At 49.6% G+C, this 24,435-nt stretch overlaps 1 protein-coding gene across 6 annotated transcripts in view; it reads right to left on the reverse strand.

Annotated features, from left to right (window-relative positions):
* Window positions 1-24,435, reverse strand: part of TANC2 (tetratricopeptide repeat, ankyrin repeat and coiled-coil containing 2) — a 300,071-nt gene that overhangs the window by 118,941 nt on the left and 156,695 nt on the right. For all 6 annotated transcript variants that reach the window (XM_054176994.1, XM_054176995.1, XM_054176993.1 and 3 more), the window contains one exon: window positions 5,932-6,080. In XM_054176994.1, coding sequence (XP_054032969.1) covers window positions 5,932-6,080 — 149 coding nt within the window. The remainder of the gene's footprint in view (window positions 1-5,931; window positions 6,081-24,435) is intronic.

The following is a 24,435-nucleotide window of genomic DNA, read 5'->3' on the forward strand; positions in this document are numbered from 1 at the left end:
GAGACACTGGAACAGGTTGCCCAGGGAGGTTGTGGATGCTCCTTCCCAGGTTGGATAGAATAGAATAGACCAGGTTGGAAGAGACCTTCAAGATCGTGTCCAACCTATCATCCAACACCACCTAATCAACTAAACCATGGCACCAAGCACCCCACCAAGTCTCCTCCTAAACACCCCCAGTGATGGTGACTCCACCACCTCCCTGGGCAGCACATTCCCATGGGCAATCACTCTCTCTATGAAGAATTACTTCCTAACACCCAGCCTAAACCTCCCCTGGTGTAGCACAAGGCCTTGAGCAACCTGGGCTGGTGGGAGGTATCCCTGCCCACGGCAGGGGGTTTGGAACTGGATGATCTTTGGGGTCATAGTATCAGTCAGGGTTGGAAGGGACCACAAGGATCATCCAGTTCCAACCCCCCTGCCATGGGCAGGGACACCCCACACTAGATCAGGCTGGCCAGAGCCTCATCCAGCTTGGGCTTAAACACCTCCAGGGCTGGGGCCTCAACCACCTCCCTGGACAACCCATTCCAGGGCTTCACCACTCTCATGGGGAAGAACTTCCTCCTCACCTCCAGCCTGAATCTCCCCACCTCCAGCTTCATTCCATTCCCCCTAGTCCTATCACTACCTGAGATCCTGAGCAGTCCCTCCCCAGCCTTCTTGTAGGCCCCCTTCGGATACTGGAAGGCCACAATGAGGTCACCTGGGAGCCTTCTCTTCTCCAGCCTGAACAGCCCCAACTCCTTGGTCCCTTTCAACTTAAACCATTCTATGAATCTATGATCTTCCTTTCAGCTGACAGCAGCAGTGGTTCATGAACAGCCAAGAAGTGATATTCTCCCCAGTTCTCTTCTCTGTTGTGTTATCAATACAGCTCTCCAAGAACGAGCTGCTCGCAACTGGAAATTACCAGCGAGCAGAGTGTATCACTTGGCACTGACTGACATGTTTGATTTCTGTAGTGATAGAGAAAAATGTTCCTCTCTGCAAGTTTTAAATATAAATTTCCATTGACAGAACGTTCTGGGTTATTATTGCTGCTGTTTCATCTGTCACATTCTCCCCAAGCTCTGAAAAATGAGATTGTTCTCTCAGCCTCATTGTCCTTTGGGCTTCTCTGCCTGCCAAGGCAGTTAAAAAAAAATAAGTTTCCCCCCAATAATAAAAAATGTAGAAGAAGGATCTGTTCTTTAGCATCCCTGATTGAGGAAGAGACAGCTCAAAACCCCCAGCATTTAGAATAGAATAGAATTAACCAGGTTGGAAGAGACCTTCGAGATCATCCAACCTATCATCCAACACCACCTAATCAACTAACCCATGGCACCAAGCACCCTGTCAAGCCTCCTCCTGAACATCTCCAGTGATGGTGACTCCACCACCTCCCTGGGCAGCACATTCCAATGGGCAATCACTCTCCCTGTGTAGAAATTCTTCCTAACATCCAGCCCAAACTTCCCCTGGCACAGCTTGAGACTGTGTCCTCTTGTTCTGGTGCTGCTTGCCTGGCAGAAGAGACCAACCCCCACCTGGCTACAACCTCCCTGCAGGGAGTTGCAGAGAGCAAGAAGGTCTCCCCTGAGCCTCCTCCTCTCCAGGCTAAGCAACCCCAGCTCCTTCAGCCTCTCTTCACAGGGCTGTGCTCCAGACCCCTCCCCAGCTTTCTTGCCCTTCTCTGGACACCTTCCAGCATCTCAACATCTCTCCTAAACTGAAGAGCCCAGAACTGGACACAGGACTCAAGGTGTGACCTAAGCAGTGCTGAGCACAGGGCACAATGACTTCCCTGCTCCTGCTGGCCACACTCTTCCTGATGCAGGCCAGGATGCCATTGGCCCTCTTGGCTGCCTGGGCACACTGCAGGCTCATGTTCAGCCTACCATCAACCATTACCCCAGGTCCCTCTCTGCCTGGCTGCTCTCAGCCACTCTGCCCCCAGCCTGTAGCACTGCCTGAGGTTGTTGTGGCCAATGTGCAGAACCTGGCACTTGGATGTGTTCAATCTCCTGCCCTTGGATTCTGCCCACCTGTCCAGCAATCTGGGTTAGAGACTATATCCTTTGACACCTTCAGAAGAAGGCAACTGAATGAAAAAGCAAAGTGCTGATGTAAAGATTGGGGCAGTTTTAGTGCAAACCACCTTTATTCCTTATCTCCCCTTCAGCTCAAGCAGTGGTGAGATTGCAAATCATTATTTCCTCGCTTGAGAAGGCAAAGCATGGTCGGAATAACAAGCAGCAGCCACGTCCCAGCTCCTGATACAAAGGTGGTTTTCTTCACCCAGGCCATGGAAATGAACACATTAAACCCTGGGAAATTGTTCTCCTTGTTAAATTCAAGTGCAAACTGGTAGTCAAAGTCTCCATCAGATTTTAATTAATCAATGATTAATGGAAGAATTAATCTTTGCAAATCCCATAAATGTCTCCCTGTGTGATTCCCAACACTGCTCTGAGCAGGGTAGCAGAAGAAATTCAATTTGGGAAGGAGAGCTGGGGAGGGCTTTCAGGAGATTTGCTGCCATTCAGAAGCAGCTTTAGCTGGGACAGGATTTGTGCACGGCCCTCGTCCTGAGACAGCCACTCAGAGATGCCAAAAGTCAGAGGAAGGCCACCAAGACTGCTGGACAGCTGGAGCTTAGGATGCTCAAGATGCTTAGGAGCTTACTACAAGAACAGAGGACACAGTCTCAAGCTGCACCAGGGGAGGTTTAGGCTGGATGTTAGGAAGAAATTCTTCATAGAGAGAGAGATTGGCCACTGGAATGTGCTGCCCAGGGAGGTGGTGGAGTCCCCATCCCTGGAGGTGTTTAGGAGGAGACTGGATGGGGTGCTTGGTGCCATGGTTGAGTTGATCAGATGATGTTGGGTGATAGGTTGGACTGGATGATCTCAAAGGTCTTTTCCAACCTGGTTAATTCTATTCTATTCTAAGAAGGGCATTGAGTTGCTGGAGTGTGTCCAGAGAAGGGCAGCAAAGCTGGGGAAGGGTCTGGTGAGGAGCAGCTGAGGGAACTGGGGTGGTTTAGTCTGGAGAAGAGGAGGCTGAGTGGAGACCTCATTGCTCTCTACAACTCCATGTAATGAGGTTGTGGCCAGGTGGGTGTTGGTCTCTTCTCCCAAGGAACAAGCAACAAGAGAAGAGGAAACAAGCAGGGGAAATACAGGCTGCACATTAAGAACAATTTCTGCACTGAGAGGCTGAGCCCTGGAACAGGCTGCCCAGGGCAGGGATGGAAATGCTGTGTTCAAAACATGTCTGGATGTGGTGCTTAGGGACATGGTTTAGGCAGTCCTGGGCTAGCAGTTGGACTTAATGACCTTGCAGGTCCTTTCCAACCTTAGTGACTTGATGATTCCATGAAGGAGAAGAGGCTGATGGAGAGAGTTCATTCAGCCTGGAGAAGAGACAGCTGAACTGCATCCAGGGATAGCTGCAGGCCCCTGCTATCTGCAGGGGCTGCAGAGAAGATGCAACAGAATCCCAGAATCAGCCAGGCTGGAAAAGACCTCCAAGATCATCAAGTCCAACCTATCGCCCAACACCATCTAAACCATGGCACTAAGTGCCTCACCCAGTCCCTTTTTAAACACTTCCAGGGACAGTGACTCCACCACCTCCCCAGGCAGCCCATTCCAATGGCCAATCACTCTCTCTGTGGAAAGTGTCCCTGCCCATGGCAGGGGAATTGGAACTAGACAATCCTTGAGGTTCCTTCCAAGCCAGACAATTCTGTGATTCTGTGAAGAATTTCTTCCTAACATCCAACCCTGCTCTTCTCAGAAGTGCAAAGGGAAAGGACCAGATGCAGCAGCCACAGGTTAGATCAGGGATATCTTCTGCTCAGTAGAAGCAAAAAGCCTTTTACAATTGGAGCTGTCAAGCCCTGGAACAGGCTGCCCAGAGAGCCTGCAGATCCTCCATCCATGAAGACCTTCAAACCTGGCCTGGACAAGCCCTGAGTGACACAGCCCAACTTTGAAGCCAGCCCTGCTTTCAGCAGGCAGCTGGATTGAGATGACCTCCAGGGGTCATTCCCAGCCTGGAGTGTTCTGCATTTCTAGGCAAGTGCTAACTGCAGGAGATGCTCACAAAGAAAGGGGAAAGATTAGCTGGGTAATTGAGGAACCTGCCTCTCTTTATCTCCACCAGCACATGAAGAACATTCAAAGCCCCTGTCAGACTTTTTCCTGCAGAAATTAGCACACAGCCCAAGATACCAAATCTATTTTGGAGGACAACTCTCTGCTGTTTCTCTTTAAGATTCTTCTTTTATTTATGTTCCAAAGGCATCTTTGGCTTTAGAGAAAAGATGAGATTTTCAGTTATTTTCTCTTTTGCTCAAAAGGTACCAACAAAAGGCACCATTTATAGCAGAAAGCTCTGCTTGGCTTTGAAGCCACCAGTTCAAACAGGTTGCCTGTTGAAAGCACATTTGCCAGCACCACGTATGGGCCAATGTAAAGCACGTTTCAAATCCACCACAACTTGCTTCACAAAAAGAAATGGAATGAAAGTGTTAAAAGCTTAATGAACGCGTTACAGCCCCAAACGTGACAAAAGCACATCTCCTGGCTCTCAGCCCATGCAGGAAGTCAGAAGCCTTTTGGTTCAATGTAGAGCACAGGGTTGACAGACCCCAGGCTGATGCTCTCTGCCCTGCTCACCAAGGGCACTCCTGGCTTTGCACAAGGAGCAGTCCTGGGCTCAGCACAGCAACTTGTATCCGAGTTCCCTGCCAAGTGGCACAGGCTGGGACAGAGATTCATATGTGCCATCAAGGCCATGGTGGGTACCCAGCTTCAATGTACAGAAAACCTCTTCATGGACTCACAGAATGGTTTGGCTTGGAAGGGACCTTTAAAGCTCATCCAGTCCAACACCTCTGCAGTCAGCAGGGCCATCTGCAAACAGAGCCCCAAACAGCCTGACCTGCAGTAGTTCCAAGGATGGGGCACCTAACACCTCTCTGGCCAGCATGGGACAGGGTCTCACCACCCTCAGTGTCAAACATTTCTTCTTTCTCTCCAGTCTGAATCTCCCTCTTTCAGTTCAAACCATCACCCCTTGACCTATCACAACAGGCTCTGCTCAAAAGTCTGTCCCCAGCTTTCCGATCAGCCCCTTAAGTGCTCAAAGGCTACATGAATGTCTCCCTGGAACCTTCTTTTCTCCAGGCTGAGAGAGTGGGGGTTGCTCAGCCACCTCCCTGGGTAGCCTTTTCCAATGCTGACCACTCTTGCAGGAAAGAATTTTTTCCTACTAGCCAACCTAAACCTCCCCTGGGTGCAACTCGAGGCCATTGCCTCTCATTCTATCACCTGATACTAAAGAGAACAACTCCACCTCACTCCATCTTCCTTTCAGGGAGCTGTGGAGAGTGAGAAGATCTCCCCTCTTCAGCCAGCCACAGGGGATGTAACAAACTCCATCACAACCCAGATTTTGTGATCTGCCTTCTGTGTCTGTTTTCAAGCATGAACCCACATTGCTCAGCAGCCATGAGCCCAGCCTGGGACTCCTCTGTGGCAAAATCAGGCCCTGGCTGCTCACCTCCTTCCTGGAGAAGCTGTGAGCCCTTATGTAACACTGCTAAAGGACTCGTGCAATGCTGCACAGGAGATGCCATGGAAGCAGAGATTATTTTGGTCACTCTAATCTGATTAGAAAACGCTGCCCACTCCTCCAACAGTTGTCAGAAGAGAAAAACAACAGAAGCTGTTTCACAGGGTGGCAGCTGATCCCCCAAACGAGCAGCACTGCAGCCATGAGTCACTGCTCAGCCAGGAGATGCAACCTTTTACCTCAGAGCAATTATTTCACCATGATGAAGCACTCAGCTGCTGTGCAATGAGAGAGCAAGCACCGCTGCATGCAGACCACAACCTGTGCAGCAAGGAGCAGGAGGGTCTGCAGAGGTCCTACCTGGTTCTCATCCTGCACCTCCATGCTGTACTGGGGCCCTGGTTGTACCTCCGTGACTTTCTCTCCAAGGAGGAAGCCCAGGCGAGTCATGAGTGTGTTTGCTGCCTCATCTACGGATGGAGGGGGTCCCAGCTCCTGCTCAGTGTCACCTAAACAGGAAGAAAACCAGAGTCAGTCAGGAATTGCTTACCTTGGCAGCTGCCCAGGGGTGTTACCAACAGCACACCGCTCACTTCTCAGGCTGCTTTGCAGGCTCTCAAGGTTGTTCCATCCTCAGGGCTGGTTTAATGTCACATGCTGGTCATCAGCATGGAATTGTAGAATCATAGACTCAACAAGGTTGGACAAGACCTCAGAGATCATCAAGTCCAACCTGGCACCCAAGACCTCATGCCTACAAGTGCCACATCCAATCCCCTCTTGAACACCTCCAGGGATGGGGACTCCACCACCTCCCTGGGCAGCACATCCCAGTGGCCAATTACTCTTTCTGGGAAGAATTTTCTCCTCAAATCATTAAGGTTGGAAAAGACCTCCAAGATCACCAAGTCCAACCATCAGCTTCACACCAGCATGGTCATTAAACTTAGTGTCACATCCACATCATTTGAACACCTCCAGGGATGGGGACTCCCCCACCTCCCTGGGCAGCCTGTTCCAATGCCTGACCACTCTTGCAGCGAAGAAACCGTTCCTGATCCACCCCCCTGGTGCAGCTTGAGGCCATTTCCTCTTGTCCTATAGCTTGTCCCTTGGGAGGTGTAGAGAGAGGTGGTCTCCCCTCAGCCTGAGCTGTCAATACATGTGTTTTTCTAGCATTAGCTGTCACTTCTCCTCTCATTGCTCATTACACACTCAGCACCTCCCATGGAAGCAAACAGAATCATCTCATCCCTGTACCAGAAGCACCAAAGCACCAGATTTCCTGTACCCCCAAAGAAGAAGGGGTGAGCCTTCCTGAGCCTTCCTTCTCCTCTTTCATGCAGAAACCATCTCCAAGTCACTCACAGAGGACTTGGAGTTGTAACATCTTTCTGGAGAGCCAGGGGGACAACCATTTGTTTTTTCTCCAGTATGGACCACTGGAGGATGAAGCTTAAATGCTGACTTCTCCACTTTTTCTCTGTTTAAACATTTGGCTGTGCATTAAAGCAGCTCAGAGACAGGGTGTGCTCAACAACACTATCCTGTATATTCACTATAACACTGTATGTTGATGTTGCCTTGCTGGAAGGTGTCCAGAGAAGGGCAACAAAGTTGGTGAGGGGTTTGGAACACAGCCCTATGAGGAAAGACTGAAGGAGCTGGGGTTGCTTAGCCTGGAGAAGAGGAGGCTCAGGGGAGACCTTATTGCTGTCTACAACTGCCTGCAGGGAGGTTGTAGCCAGGTGGGGGTTGGTCTCCTTTCCCAGGCAAGCAGCACCAGAACAAGAGGACACAGTCTCAAGCTGTGCCAGGGGAAGTTTAGGCTGGAGGTGAGGAGAAAGTTCTTCCCAGACAGAGTTGTTAGGCATTGGAATGTGCTGCCCAGGGAGGTGGTGGAATCCCCATCATTGGAGGTGTTCAAGAGGGGACTGGATGTGGCACTTGAAGCCATGGTTTAGTTAGTCATGAGGTGTTGGGTGACAGGTTGGACTTGATGATCTCTGAGGTCTTTTCCAACCCTGTTGATTCTATGATTCTATTCTGTGAACTTGCCACTTGGCAAGCACTCCATGAGGTGCAGAGCAGCCAACCTGTGCTACCAAGTGGTTAACAGCAAAGAACAGGGCAGAGAACCCAGGAGCACCTTCCTCAGCCAGCTGTTTCTGACGTGCCCATGGCTACACGGAAGGCACTGCTCTCCAGACACCAAACCTCCTTGTGCAGCCATGAAACAAAGCAGAGTCCACCCTCCAACTCCCCAGCAAGGCTATAAATTAGATGATTTTTCCTACTTTGTTTTGTTTCCCCTACCATGTTTGAAGGGCAGCAGAGAAGCCCCTGGCCCAGCGGTGCCTGGCAGGGTAAAGGCCAGACGTGGGTCTTGGCATTGCTGAATCTTTGCAGTTTTAGAACAGACACTGGGGGAGGTTTTTGACTTGTGGGGTCACAGAAGTTGTGAAAGTCAAGCTCTCCCCTGCTCACACCAGCAGCACTATTAAAGCCTGAAGGTCGAGTTCTTTCCACATTACACCGAAGCGATACTGTGCTCAGTGCAGTTGTAGGAGACTAATTAGGGTTTGCAATTAGTCTACAGTTAATTATTCATCTGATAATGTACAATCTGGAAGAGAGCCCATCTCCATTTCCCAGCTCCATCCTGGCTGGGGAAGGGGGTGGGGGGTGTGGTGCTGCTCCAGCACTCAGCCTGAAGCTGCAGCAAAAAGATGTTACCTTAAATATTACTTTCTGATAACTGGAACTGAAACCCACAAGTCACAGGATCTGGGTATGTACAGGAGCTCAGAAAAATGAAGACAGCTGCTTCCAGAAAGCCCCAGAACCATAGAACCACAGAATCACCAAGGCTGGAAAAGACCTTTAAGAGCATCAAGTCAGACTGTAACCTAACTACCATGACCACCAAACCATGTCCTGAAACACCACAGCTACAGCTTCTTGAACACCTCCAGGGATGTGGACTCCACCACCTCCCTGAGCAGCCTGTTTCAATGCCTGACCACTCTTGCAGGAAGGAAATTCTTCCTCATGTCCAACCTAAACCTCCCCTGGTGCAGTTTCAGGCTAAACTCACCCAGGCTTATCTCTGTAAAGAAGTCGAGGGAGGCTGAGAGAGTTGGGGCTGTTCAGACTGGAGAAGAGAAGGCTCCAGGGAGACCTTAGAGCTGCATTTCAATATCTGAAGGAGACCTACAGGAAGGCTGGGGAGGGACTGTTTACAAGGGCTTGTGGTGATAGAACAAGGGGCAATGGTTTGGAACTGCAGCAGGGGAGAGTTAGGTTGGACATCAGGAGGAAGTTCTGCACAATGAGCATAGGGAGACACTGGAACAGGCTGCCTAGGAATGTGGCCCTGTCCCTGCAGACACTCAAGGTCAGACTTGATGTGGCCCTGTGCAGCCTGCTGTAGTTGGAGGTATCCCTGCTGAGTGCAAGGGGTTTGGACAAGATGCCCTTGGATGGTCCCTACCAACCTGATGCAGTCTGTGAATCTGTAATGTCTGAGCTAAACCTCCCCTGGCATAACTCAAACCCATTTCCTCTGTCCTATCACTGGTTACCTGGGAGAAGAGACACATCCCATGGAAACTTGGAGGCATTTTTTGGTGTGGAGAGGCTCACAATCAGCTGCACTGATGTCCAGAAGCACCACCAGCTCTGGCAGATGAGCATCTGGAGCAGCTCTTATTCCATGATTAGGAAGATGGATTCTGGAGTATGATAATAGAAGCTGCCTTTACATTATTGAATCCCTATTGTACTGCCTCAAACAATGCTGATGTGAAGAGGGTGGATTGAAGAGGGAGCCAAATTTAGATGGCTGGCCCAATTTTCTGAACTGCTGACCACCCACATTCAATCTGTGGGCATCCACTGGCTCTGGGAGTCAGATCCAGAAGAGACACCTTCAGGTAAAATGGAAATTACAGACCTTATTGATTCTATGATGATCTGCAAAGGTCCTTTCCAACCCCTGTGATTCTGTGCTTCAGTGATACCAATCATGTTCCCCTTGTGCTGCCACCTCTTAGCAGACAGGAGAAGCTGGGTCTGTGCCTGCACTGCCCACCCAAGGCAGGATGTAGGGAGAGTGCTCAGAGCATGCTGGGGCAGGGTGCAGGGCACTGGGCAGAGCTGGTTTCCTTCAGCTCAGCATTAGGAGGCACTCACAATCATTAAGGTTGGAAAAGACCTCTAAGATCATCAAATCAAATCATCAAATCAAACCACCAACCTAACACAGACCAAACAGAACAGCTTGCTCATGAGGGTTTCACCTTCTCCTTAAACCTCTTCTACACACCCCCCCCAAAGTATCTCCAAGGGGCACAAGGTTGCCTTTCACCTGGAATATAAAGAAAATGAGGAGCTTATCCCAAAAGAACATAGAAGGTAGAGAGGATAATAATTGTCTGCCCTGGTAAGAGCCCCAATTCACCTGCAAGATGCTGCTCATGGCAGAAGCTATGAAGAGCTGAAGCAGCTGAGCTCTGAGAGCATCACATGTAGTGGGGGATGATCCATTATGTTATTACAAGGTGGCTTTCAAAGCCCAGATAACTTTGAACTTAAGCAAAGCACCATTGTGCTGGATTACTCCCTCCTTTGGTTTTAGGTCTTCAAAAAAAAATCAGTGCAGTCATTTAATTGAGTGCCAGGGAAGAGACAGAAGAGCTCTGAGATGCCTGTGAATGGGGATTATGGGCAGAAGCTGCAACCTGCCTTTCAGGGTTGACAGTAAGACCTAAGACTCATTTTCTAAGTCAAATGAAAGGACAGAACTGGGTTTTTTTTTCCTCCCCTGCCTGGAGGGGGAGCATCTTTTAACAGAGCTCTCTGCTTCAGAATCACAGAATCAATAAGGTTGGATGAGACCTCAGAGATCATCAAGTCCTGTCACCCAACACCTCATGACTACTAAACCATGGCTCCAAGGGCCACATCCAAGCCCCTCTTGAACACCTCCAGGGATGGGGACTCCACCACCTCCCTGGGCAGCACATTCCAATGCCTAACAACTCTCTCTGGGAAGAACGTTCTCATCTCCATCCTAAACTTCCCCTGGCACAGCTTGAGACTGTGTCCTCTTGTTCTGGTGCTGCTTGCCTGGGAGAAGAGGTAGAGAGCAGTAAGGTCTCCCCTGAGCCTCCTCTTTTCCAGGCTAAGCAACCCCAGCTCCCTCAGCCTCTCCTCCCAGGGCTGTGCTCCAGACCCCTCCCCAGCTTTCTTGCCCTTCTCTGGACATGGTCAAGTGTCTCAATGTCCTTCTTAAACTGAGGGGCCCAGAACTAGACACAGGACTCAAGGTGTGGCCTAACCAGTGCTAAGCACAGAGCAGAATGACCTCCCTGCTCCTGCTGGCCACACTCTTCCTGATGCAGGCCAGGATGCCATTGGCCTTCTTGACCATCTCAGCCACTCCAGCCAGAGTCAAAAGCAGCAGAGATTTACTAGATGCTTCCCACTAGGTCCAAGGACTTCCATCACAGGAATAGCCACTGAGTACAAACACATTGCAGTGAATTGCTGATTTCTAACCACATAAATAAAAATCCAGGAACAGCTCCAAGACAGATTAGTCTCAAAAGCTGCAGCCTGGTTGGAAGGAGAGGCAATTTGTCCAAGCAGTACAGGGATTCATTTTATTTTCTTCTAAGAGAAATGTAAGCAACCAACCTGCAAAAAAAAACAACCCACCCCACAACCCAAGCCCCAAATCCAAGGCATTCAGATTCCATTGTAGGGAGCTCTGCAGAAATTAAAGATACCTTCTAAAAAGTGAAAGGAAATGAGTAATAGTCAAAAGCTTACATGCAATATGCAAATGAATTTTAGGCAGAGCCACCAGAGAGCTATGCTAAAGGATACTTCTTTTAATCCTTAATCTTCAGAAGGGACAAGGAACTGCAGCATTATATAAATAAAAGCTCCAGCAGAGATGTGAACCAGGTTGTCCTTTGAGATTAAAATGCTACACATGTTCAGGCTATCTGGAGTTTTGATCTGTCCAAGCAGATGAACGCTGGGAGCAGTAAATCAGAGCCTGCAACCCCTCACCCATTGATCCAGGAGGGCAACAGACAGAAGCGAAACCCAGCAGGGCAAGAGCTTCCCACTGCCCAGCGCAGGGCCCCAGGGAAGAAAGGGAGCCCCAGAGCAGCACTTCTGTACCCACACCCAGTGCTCCCTTGGGCAAACTTCAGTCTTCATGGTAAAAAAAACCTCCAAAACTTCAATATAAATGTGACTTAAAGGAAAAGAAGCAAGATGTGACTCCCCACCTCAAGCCCTTGAGGAGCACACTGTGGGTTTTTACCCATCTTGCTTCTGGATTGAATGGTACTGGAAAAGAGGCTGTGGGAGGATGGCATGGGCAGGGACACAAGCAGAAGGTTAATCACATCAGGGGTCTGCAAAGCTGGGAGAGGTCATCTCGCTAAGCAGAGCTGGTGTGGCCAAAGGCAGGGTGGTCTGGGGGACAGAAACATCTGCTGAGGCAGAGACTGAAAGGCTGGGTCAGGAGATCGATCAATAGATCAATTGACCGGGAGGGGAGAGGGGAGTGAGGATTGATTGGCAGCTGAGCAGTAAGGTCACCAGGCTCTGGGAGTGGGTGAAGGGGAGAGGAGGAGGGAGAAGGGTGAAGGGGAGAGGAGGAGGGAGAAGGGTGAAGGGGAGAGGAGGAGGGAGAAGGGTGAAGGGGAGAGGAGGAGGGAGAAGGGTGAAGGGGAGAGGAGGAGGGAGAAGGGTGAAGGGGAGAGGAGGAGGGAGAAGTGGGAGAGGAGGAGGGAGAAGGGTGAAGGGGAGAGGAGGAGGGAGAAGGGTGAGGGGGAGAGGAGGAGGGAGAAGGGTGAAGGGGAGAGGAGGAGGGAGAAGGGTGAGGGGGAGAGGAGGAGGGAGAAGGGTGAGGGGGAGAGGAGGAGGGAGAAGGGTGAAGGGGAGAGGAGGAGGGAGAAGGGTGAGGGGGAGAGGAGGAGGGAGAAGGGTGAGGGGGAGAGGAGGAGGGAGAAGGGTGAGGGGGAGAGGAGGAGGGAGCAGGAGGACACAGAGCATTCTCTGTGCCACAAACCTGCTGAAGAGCTCCTCACCCTTTGGTAGCAGAAGAATAATTGTCCAACACTACACTTCAGTAATTAGTGCTAATAAAGAACTAAACCCAACGCTCAGCTACTCAGAAGCTTCGGGAAGAGTGCAGGCACCCAAGGCACACACAGGCAGCTCCTCCTTTTCCACAAGTGAGCTTTGCAGAGCTGCCCCAGATCTCAGCAGCACAAACACCTCCATGCTCTCCAGCTGCCTCCAGCAGCCTTTTAAGTTAATGACAATTTCATTTCACTGGGCTGCAAAAATGCAAATGAGAAACGTCGTAAGCTGAGCCTGGCAAGCAATTTACCAGCTCCAATCCCTTCTCCCTTCAACATAAACCTCAGCCCGCTTTAAGCACGTCAGCAGCCCCCCTGCAATTCACCTGATCTAGGCCCTTCAAGAGCAATCTGATAGATCCTGGCAGCACTCTCAGCTGCTTTACCTACACATACCCTTAGGTCCTTGGAAGGGGTCAACTCTACCACCGCCCTTAACGTCGTATGCAGCGGGATGGAGTTGATAAGTGCCCAGGAACGGTCACAGCGTTTCCTTGGACATCAAATAAATCACTTCATAAGCACAGTTATTAGGTTTGCTCTTTTCAGGAAAGCATTCCAAATGCACAATGGTTTTGAACATCATCATCATCATCATCATCATTCTGAAGCCACTGGTTCTGCTCTGTTCCTTCAGTTCCTATAAGGAAATCTGCCACATATCTCAGCTGCAATTGCTTACAAGCAAATGAAATTCCTCGCTGATTTATTTTGCAGTTCTGTGACTTGTTTGAGAGCTACCAGAGTCTAATCTTCCAGATAAATGATGCAGGGTTGTGCCCCTGGGGAGACACTCACAATGAGCCTTTAGCTCTGGAGAATAGTTTTGGTTTAATGGTTATACTTTTACTTCCAAAACATCTGAAATCTATTTCAGCCGGTGTCTAACGAGAAGAACTGGGTTACAGTTCACTTGGTGCACCCAGCACAGGGCTTCCTGCACAGCAAACTGGGCTCTCTTTGAAAAATAGAAATAAAAGCTCAAAAGCTCTTGAATTAACAGAGAAAAATGAAAAATAGGGTGAGAGAGAATAGGGTGAGAGAGAATAGGGTGAGAGAGAATAGGGTGAGAGAGAATAGGGTGAGAGAGAATAGGGTGAGAGAGAATAGGGTGAGAGAGAATAGGGTGAGAGAGAATAGGGTGAGAGAGAATAGGGTGAGAGAGAATAGGGTGAGAGAGAATAGGGTGAGAGAGAATAGGGTGAGAGAGAATAGGGTGAGAGAGAATAGGGTGAGAGAGAATAGGGTGAGAGAGAATAGGGTGAGAGAGAATAGGGTGAGAGAGAATGGAGTGAGAATAGAGTGAGAGAGAATAGAGTGAGAATAGAGTGAGAGAGAATAGAGTATGGAATGGAATGGAATAGAATGGAATGGAATAAAATAGAATGTAATAGAATAGAATGAAATGGAATGGAATAGAATGGAATGGAATAGAATAGAATGGAATAGAATAAAACAGAATGGAATGGAATAAAATGGAATGGAATGGAATGGCATGGGATAAAATAGAATGGCATGGGATAAAATGGAATGGAATAGAATAAAATGGAATGGAATAGAATAGAATAAAATGGAATGGAATAAAATAGAATCACAGAATGTTAGGGGCTGGAAGGGACCTTGAAAGCTCATCTAGTCCAACCCCCCTGCCAGAGCAGGATCACCTACACCAGATCACACAGGAACACATCCAGGTGGGCTTTGAATATCTTCAGAGAGGGAGAATCCCCCCCCCCCCCTGTGCAGCCTGTTCCAGTGTGCTGTGACTGGAAAATTTTCCTCCTCCTGTTTCCATGGAACTTCCTATGCCTCAACTTCCACCCAGTGCCCCTTGTGCTGTTATTGAGCATCACCCAGCAGAGCCTGGCTCCAGCCTCTCAGCCTTCACCCTTTACATCTTTATAAACATGAATGAGGTCACCCCTCAGGCTCCTCTACTCTAAGCTAAAGAGCCCCAGCTCAGCTCTTTGGAAGGAACAGTTCTGTGCAAGAAGTGAGCACCTCTGGAACACCAGGAAGAAATGAACACAACTTCTGAATCTGATCTTCAGTTACACAACTGCAGAGTTTTTCTCTAACCACTTCCCTCTCTCCATGAGACCCAAATCTGTCCCCTTATTCTGTACATCTGCTTTCAATTACTCTGGCTACACTTGAGCTATATTTGGAAAGTGCCCTTGACCATTTCTGCCTATCCCCCTAATCTCAGAATTAACCAAGATGTTTTTTTCATTAGTCTTGTTTACACCCAAGAGGCAGCTTAAGAAAATTCACCACGAAGGGATGAAGGCTACCCCAGACGAGTGGCTTGAAACGGCTCTTGCTGCTCTGCAGCACTGCAAGGAGGCCTACAGGAAAGCTGGGGAGGGACTTCCACCACAGAGAGTGGTGATGGGGTGAGGGGTGATGGCTTCAAACTGCAAGAGGGGAGATTTAGATTAGACATTAGGGTGTTCTTCACTGTGAGGGTGGTTGCTCAGAGAGAGGGGAGATGCTCCATCCCTAGAACCTTCGCAGGTCAGGTTGTCTGGCATTCAATGAGTCCAAGTGCCAGGGGCTGCACTTTGGCCACAGCAACCCCATGCAGAGCTACAGGCTGGGGGCAGAGTGGCTGAGAGCTGCCAAACAGAGAGGGACCTGGGGGTGCTGATTGATAGCTGCCTAAACATGAGCCAGCAGTGTGCCCAGGTGGCCAAGAAGGCTAAGGACCAGCAGGAACAGGGAAGTCATTGTGCCCCTGTACTCTGCATTGGTTAGGCCACACCTTGAGTCCTGTGTCCAGTTCTGGGCCCCTCAGTTTAGGAAGGACATTGAGAGACTTGAATGTGTCCAGAGAAGGGCAACAAGGCTGGGGAGGGGTCTGGAGCACAGCCCTGTGAGGAGAGGCTGAGGGAGCTGGGGTTGCTTAGCCTGGAGAAGAGGAGGCTCAGGGGAGACCTCATTGCTGTCTACAACTACCTGAAAGGTGGTTGTAGCCAGGTGGGGGTTGGTCTCTTTTCTCTAGCAACCAGCACCAGAACAAGAGGACACAGTCTCAGGCTGTGCCAGGGGAGGTTTAGGCTCGAGGTGAGGAGAAAGTTCTTCACTGAGAGAGTCATTAGTCATTGGAATGTGCTGCCCAGGGAGGTGGTGGAGTCCCCATCCCTGGAGGTGTTCAAGAGAGGATTAGATGTGGCACTTGGTGCCATGGTCTAGTCATGAGGTCTGTGGTGACAGGTTGGACTCAATGATCTTTGAGGTCTCTTCCAACCTTGGTGATACTGTGGTACTGTGGCTCTGAGCAACCTGCTCTGGTTGCAAATGTCACTGCTGCCTGCAGGGGGGTGGACAGGATGGCCTTTAAAGGTCCCTTCCCACCCAAACCAGTCTGTGATTCAGCTGTTTAGTAGTTCTGTGAGAGCAAAGGAAAATGGTCCTACCAACTTACATCCCACCACAGAGAGGTGGCAAAGGAAGCATCTTCTCCTTGTGCACTGACACCAAAGCCCTCCAGCCAACCAAAACACTGATAGTGAACTCTGAAGATGCTCAAACCAGCTCTGACTCAGCCTCTGCCCCATGACCTGCTCCAGCTCTGCTTGTTTTGGTGGCTGCTGCTGCTCTGGCCCATCATTTCTGGACCAAACTGCAACGATTCCCATCTCTAACTGCACTAAGTCAGTCTCTAGCAGGACTTCCACAGGCATCTCCCTCAAACAAAAGGGACTCTGCTCTGCACACTGCTTCCCCAGTCCATCCCACTACCTCTGCTGCTGCTCTCCTTTACTATTCCTTCAAGCAGACTGTCAGCAAGACTGTTATTTTAATCAGGCACCACAATGAGCCAGAGATAGGCAGCAAAAACCATTTTGATGCTAGCAGAAAATCTAATTCAAGGCATTTCATGTTCTAGATTTTAAACAGAGCCTCTGCAGGCACATCTAGGGATGAATCTTCCTGGATTTCAGCTCCCATTTAAGCACCAATGGAAAGGGAATGGAGGAAATGAGAGGCTTGGGGCACTGACACATAAAACATGCAAACAAACGAGCCACAACTCTCAGCAGCACCAGCCTGGGCATGTGGAACATCTCCTACAAGCAGAGTTACACTTGGCTGCCTGAAAAGGTTCCTGAGCAATTTCAGCTATCAAGGACAGTATGACCAGGGCAGTGAGGTCCCCACTGGCAGAAAGCAGAGATTTCATCATTCCTTCCTCTAGCAGGTTTGGCACTTTCTCCCTAAACAGAATCACCTGAGCATAAACATGGAGCTGTGCTCCCAGCTCCCCCACACAGCCCCCATCAAACACGGGGCTGATTAAAGCCTCGACTCCTCAACACAGATACTGGGTGTTTATTTTTGAGCTCTTTGAACTGACCTTTTATTCCTGGTAGGTTGGAGGATGGGATCTCACACTCTGATGGATGCAGAGGGCCTTTTATTTTTTAACATGATTCACATTTAAAAAGAACAAATACACCCTTCAGGTACTATCTGTTTGCCACAACCTGAGCAAAGCACTTGAAGAGCTCTCCTCCATGTATTCTGCTGAGTTAGGCATTTCACACAGCACCCAGCCATTTCTTTAACTTCAGCAACTCTTCCACAACCCCTCTCACATTCCCTCCCCTGACCATTTGTCACATCACAAGCCTGACACAAGTCTCACACACCCACAAGTTAAGCACCAAGACTGTTGAGAACCAACAAAAAGCAGCAGCTGCCTTATCTCTGCTGGTGTGATGGAGCACAAATAAGTTCATGGTGCAAACACAGTCACAGAAGCACAGAACATTAGGGGCTGGAAGGGACCTCATATCATCCAGTCCAACCCCCCTGGCCAGAGCAGCAGCATCCAGGGCAGGTCATACAGGAACACATCCAGGTGGGTTTGGAAAGTCTCCAGAGGAGACTCCACAACTTCTCTGGACAGCCTGCACCAGGGCTCACAGTGAAAAGGTTTTTCCTTATGTTCCTGTGCAACCTCCTCTGTTCCAGCTTGCACCCTTGTCCTATCATTGGACATCCCTGAGCAGAGCCTGGCTCCATCCTCCTGACACTGCCCTGCACATCTTTACCAACATGAATGAGGTCACCCCTCAGCCAGTGGCAGGACTTCACCAGAAAGTTGGACAAATCCACTTCTGAACTTTTTGGGATGATGCTATCAGCAGTGTGGAAACCTCACACAGGAGGGTCCAACCAAACCTCTGCAGGCAGGCCCCTGGGGGCAGTCAGCTCCCCTGCATCCTCATTGCCCAGCCAGTCCTGATTAACTGAGAGCCACAACAGCAACGAAAAATAATGCAGGAAACCTCCAGAAATGTCTCTCTACATATGCAGAACTTCCATCACTGTGTCAAAGCAGCTTAGGTTTTGTAGCTGTAAAGAACACACTGGTACAGAATCATAGAATTGTTTTGGTTGGAAGAGATCTTTAAGACTATTGAGTCTCACAGTCTCACAGTATAACTAAGCTTGGAAGAGACCCCAAGGATCATCAAGTCCAACCACCAAGGTTTCAGCCATGTAATTGGGGTGGAAACACAGCACTTAAGCTACCAAAGTGGGGAAGGCACAGGTGACAGCCAGGCAGGTAACCACACACATCATCCCATCTCCTCTTGCTGGGCAAGAAAACCCCGTGCCAAGAGGGGACAGGAATACAGCAGGGAGCCCAGGAACACCACGGTGCCCAACAGCCTTCTCCAGGCAGGTTCTGCTGGCAGCCAGGAGCAGGCAGCAGGAGAGACCTGCTCCAGATGCCTGTATGTGTGGTGGGACACCACTTCCACAGAGCAAGGGGGGAATACAGAGGAGCCAGCAGGGACTCATCTCAGAGTAGACTGCAAGCAAAGCATCTGAGAGGAAGGCTGCTACAGTCCCAGACCAGACACAACAACTTTGGATGCTTCAATCCGCCGCAGCCCACCGGGGGAAGGTGAAGATACAATCGGGTAGGATCGATGCTTCCCGGCGGCAAGGCTCTGCTTTCCAACTGGCAGCTGGCCAAAATGTCCATGGTTGGATTCAAAGCAATCCTTTCTCAAGCCATCAGGAGTCAAATAATTAGTGACATGAACTGTCAAAAACTCTGCTTAACAAATTAGCCAATCTGCTGTGGTGCAGGAGGGTGGCAGCAAATTGATCTCCTTTCTTCAGCGCCCGACTGCAGCTGCGCCGCCCGAGGGACAGGACAGCCAGGCTGGGAGGGGAAATGCCCACAGCAAAGCAAATTACAGCAATGGGAACAACATTCCCACTGGAGAAGAAGAAAGGAGGACTTGTTCTGCGCTCCTGAGGAGGGTGAGGACGTCAAGGCAACTGGCAGGAGAGCAGAAGTAATGGGGTGGCTGTCAGAGAGCTGAATATTTCCGCTGGGGAGAAGCTCTCCATAGCATCGCTGAAGTTCAGGCACTTGTTGCACAGGGCAGAAAGAAAAGCATCCCTTGGCCTCCTGTGCACATCAGGACATGGGAACCAGGCTGATGGAAGAATGGAACAGTTTCCTACAACTGTAACCAACTCCTCCTACTATTGTTGGAGCTGGCCAAATGAACAGTGAGGTCCTGGCCTCCACACTGAGTTGAAATAAAATGTTAGTATCATAGAATGGGTTGGGTTGGAAGGGACCTTAAAGATCACCTAGTTCCAAGCCCCCTGCCATGGGCAGGGACACCTCTCACTAGACCAGGTTGCTCATCCAACCTGGCCTTTAACTCCTCCAGGGAGGGGCCACCCACAACTTCCCTGGGCAACCTGTTCCAGTCTCTCACCACCCTCACTAGAAAACATTTCTTCCTCATCTCCAGCCTCAGTCTCCCCTGTTCCAGCTCAAAGCCATTGCCCCTTGCCCTGTCACTACAAGCCCTTGTCAAAACCAATACAGAATACAGAGTTAGCCAGGTTGGAAAAGACCTCAGAGATCATCAAGTCCAACCTATCACCCAACAACATCTAATCAACTAAACCATGGCACCAAGTGCCTCATCCAGGCTCTTTCTAAGCACTTCCAGTGATGGTGACTCCACCACCTCCCTGGGCAGCACATTCCAATGGCCAATCTCTCTTTCTGTGAAGAATTTCATCCTCATATCCAGCCTAAACCTGTCCTGGTGCAGCTTGAGACTGTGTCCTCTAAAGTCCCTCCTCAGCTTTCTTGTAGGTCCCTTCAAGTACTGGAAGGTCAGAACATTGTAGGGAAAAACAGAAGTAGGATTACTGATCACCTTCTCTAGACAGCAAAGCACTAGGAAATAAATATCTGAGCTAGAAGGAAAAGGGGACATGGCACAACCATGACAACCAACTCCAGCCACCATCATCTCCTTGCTTACTGCCCTGTTTTCACTGAGGACAGCTGTAAGGGCCAGGGGAAGGCTAACTTCACATTCAGCTCAGCCTAAAGAACTACTGAAGAACTCAACAGCTCCAGGAGCCACGATGGAAGATGAGGTTTGTGTGAAGACATCAACAGCACCACAAGCAGGAGCCCAAAGACAACTAGGACAGCACAGTCACCAACAGGTCAGGGCTGCCATTGCCTGGGGGCCCTCGGACGCTGCCCTTGCAGCCACCACCCATCGCCTCCTGCTGCACAGCTAACTCAGCCTGACAGATGCTGAGTAGAAACAGAATCCCCACTAGATGAACAGAGTTAAAATGATTTCCCAAATCTCATTTGACAGGCAGCATCCTCCCCTAACTGCAAGGACTGAAGACTCTTGTCTCCCAAAGAAAGGAAAACCTGGGGACAGTGACTCAGTCTGGGCTGGAATCTCTGAATCTGAAGCCTGAGTGCAGACCACTGCTCCTGTGACACTTCATGAAGACACTGAGAAACACCAGAGGCTGGAGCAAAAAAGTGAACAGTGCTGCTGGGAGTTCAAAAGGCACATTTTAGCAATTCTGTCAGCAATAAATCAGGATCCTGAAGCTGGGGAAGTGGCTGAAGATTTCAGCAGCAGATGCCTTTGATGACCAAGCACAATAAATAGTCCAAAAGAAATTAAGCAGAAGACAAGCACTGAGACAAATTTGCTACCTGTTAGCTACAGGGCAGGGGAAAAAAAAAAGAACCCAATCAAACCACATCCATTCCAGCTATAAATGATTTCTTGGTCTGAGACAGGATGCTTTGTACCTTTGCAAAACACATCACATTAGAGATAAATCAATGCCCTGCTGTCTAAGCCAGAACTGAAGTTGCTTCAGTTTAAATTCTAGGTGAGTCATCTGTCCCTGGAAGGTCCAATGGGTCTGGTGAAAGATATGGAGACATCTTCCATTATTAGCCATGTCTTTGTCCCTTCCCAGGCAGGTAATTTGGCTTTACAGAAGGATACCTTCAGCTAACCAAGGAGATGAAGATGGAGCCACCTGTAGATGAGGTGGTAAGAGGGCATTTGAACACACAAGGACTACTGGGACAGTGCTGGAGGTCTGCACTGGGCTGATGGTCCAAGACCTGCAATCATTCCATATATGTCACCTACCGAGACAGTTCCTGAACCTACCTAATCCTCAGTTCTGCTTGCAGCCAAAGCAATGTTCTACACCCAGAGCCAGCTAACTGCCATGGATGGTCACCACTGGAATACAGTCCTGGAGCTAAACAGTGACCTCCACCAGTAACAGGGCCAAAACCTACCCATCAGCTTCTCAACACAACTGATTCCTGGTTCTGATTCCCCAGAGCACCTTCCTTCAAAGACCATCCTGGTTTTGCAGCCCAGGTTGGGATATTTGGGAGCATCAGTGCAGGCTGGCCTAGGTTTTAAACATAATAAACTACAAGAGGAAACTCCTCTGCCAGGAGTCACTCCCTCAACAAGAGGTCTGACCTTGTCTGATGGTGTCCATCAGCAATGAATAGGCTCAGTACACAGTACAGCAAAGAGCTGTGATGCTCCATCCATTCCAAAACAGTCTCCTATCAAGCACATCTTGCTGCTTGGTGGAAGCAAAGGAGGCTTTACACTGATCTTTGCTGGCCCATCACCAACAGTTGCAGGGAATTCTGCTGCTAAACTCCCCAGTGTGGAAGATGCTGCAGGAGTCCCCCAGCTTTGGCAGCAGGCACAACACTTCAAAGTTGGACAGTTCTTCACTGGAGAACCAAAGGGTGTGAAGGTTACAGATGGCTCTGCAGCTGCCAGGTGCTCAAGCCTCAGCAGATGTGCTGATGAGGAGAGAGCAGTACTTGTGTTATCTACCCACTGCTCTCCTGGGCTCCCCAGGGTGTCACTGCCAGAAAGATTCCTACAGAGGAGAGCTCAGGGCAGCTGATGCCCTTTTTGTTTTTCTTCAGTGGTGCCCAATGGGCATAAACTTGAACATAAGTTCCATCTAAACATGAGGAGGAGCTTCTTTAATTTCAGGGTGATGGAGCCCTGGAGCAGGCTGCCCAGAGAGTCCTGGAGTCTTCATCTTTGGAGACAATTCAAAACCTGCCTAGACCTGTCCCTGTGTGACCTTCTCTAGGGGAACTGCCTTGGCAGGGACTCAATGATCACCAGAGCTCCATTCCAACCCCTTCCATTCTGTGATGATGTGATTCAGATAAACAGAATTAGGCTCACACCTAACAGCAAGTGGTCTATGGCTGATCCCAAACACATCTGGAACTCTACAAAAAGGCCTTCATCAGACTTCTCTCAGAATCAGAATCTCAGACCAGGATGGGGGTTGGGTTGGGTTGGTTTATTTGGGGGGGGTGTCAAGTTTTCTGAAGAGGCTGAACAGAGAGACTGTAGAGTCTCCTCTGGAGACTTCAAAGCCACCAGGAAGTGTTCCTCTACTACCTGATCTACAACCTCTACAACCTGATCTAGGCTAACCTGTGTTAGGAGGGGAGTTGGACTAGATGCTCTCCAGAGGTCCCTTCCAACCTCTATCATTCTGTGAATTTACTCTGAAACTGTTTGCAGCTCTCAGTCCAGCAGAAGAAACCAGAGCATTGTCCTCCCAGGAGAAGCTTGAGAGAAGTCAATTGCTTCCATGGCAACAGCCATACCAAATTGCCATGACTCTCCTGCAATTAGGGCTGATCACAACAATTTCCCATTCCCTTCAGGTCAGTGGGCTTGATACTGCTGGGACAGCCACAAGATTCAACAGTGAAGCCATTTGTCAGGCCATGGTTGGTTGGATTATTCCTTTGCCTTCTACCCAATTCATCACTGTCCAAGATGATAGAGGTTGGACAAGGACCCTGCTGGCTGAATTAGTTTGGGGTTTTGTCTTTGTTGGTTTTTTTTGGCTCCCTGCCTGTATCTTGACTGTGACACATCAGAGCACAATGCTGTTCCATAAAGTCCTTGTTAAAGTCACAGAATGCCAGAAGGGTAGGGGCTGGGAAAGACCTCTAGAGATCATCTGGTCCAGCCACCCTGACAGAACAGGCTCACCCAGAGCAGCCTGCACAGGATGGCATCCAGGTGGGTTTGGAATGACTCTAGAGATGGAGACTTAACCTCTCTGGGCAGCCTCTCCCAGTGCTCCACCACCCTCAACAGAAAGAAGTTCCTCCTCATGTGCCTTCCTATGTTCCAAGTTTGTACCTACTACCTCCTGTCCTGTCATTGGGCAGCACTGGAAATAGCCTGGTTCCATCCTCCTGACCCCCACCTTTGACATATTGATCAGCATTGATCAGATCCCCCTCTCAGTCTGCTCTTCTCCAGGCTAAAATGCCCCAAGCCTTTCAGGCTTTCTTCCTATGAGAGATGTTCCAGTCCCCTGATCATCTTTGCAGCTCTTTGCTGTACTCTTTACAGAATCACAGAATCACCAAGGTTGGAAGAGACCTCAAAGATCCTCAAGTCCAACCTGACACCAAAGACCTCATGACTAAGCCATGGCACCAAGTGCCACGTCCAATCCCCTCTTGAACACCTCCAGGGATGGGGACTCCACCACCTCCCTGGGCAGCACATTCCAATGACGAATGACTCTTTCTAGGAAGAACTTTCTCCTCATCTCCAGCCTAAACTTCCCCTCTCAAGCAGTCCCCTGTCCTTCTTGACCTGGGGAGCCCAGAACTGGCCCCAGTACCCCAGCTGAGGCCTCAGCAAGGCAGCTGACACCTGAGAAATGCTCTGTTGTTTCAGAGAAGTGTGTGGGCTGTGCAAAGTGAAAAAAATACCCATTTTACACGAGGAAAAGAAAGCAGCAGCAGCAGGAGCAGGCAGATGTCAACACAAACCATTCTTTAACCAAAGCAAAGAGTTAACAGGAGCCAGGAGATGATCACAAACGATGCGGTGATGGTAAATCACCCTCTGCTCTCCGTGGCAGTGGCACTGCTGCGGTACCTAACTCAATCAGGGCTGGAAACAGATGTCTGCAGGCCTAATGTGGAGCAAGCAACCATCCCCTGACCAGGCACTGTGTCCCACACACAAAAAAAATGTCTGAAGAGGAGTTTAATTAAATTAAAAGATAATGTCATAACACACTTAGCCTTTGAGAGGTAATGACAAGGCAATACATCACCCCCAGTGCAACTGCAAACATTGATCTAAGACAAAAGGCAATGGCCTGAAAGCCTCATCCATCTCAGGCTGCTTCCAGCAGCTTCCCTGAGCACTTGGAAGTCCAAGCAGGTTTTAGCTCCCATGGGAAAGAAAGCAAGCAGCAGCTCAGAGAAAGATGTGCTTGTGGCACACAGGATGAAGCAGCCAGGCCAACAGTGCCACCAGGCAGGAGGGGTGAG

This window comes from Dryobates pubescens, chromosome 36 (assembly GCF_014839835.1).
Source record: "Dryobates pubescens isolate bDryPub1 chromosome 36, bDryPub1.pri, whole genome shotgun sequence".
Lineage (NCBI taxonomy): Eukaryota > Metazoa > Chordata > Aves > Piciformes > Picidae > Dryobates > Dryobates pubescens.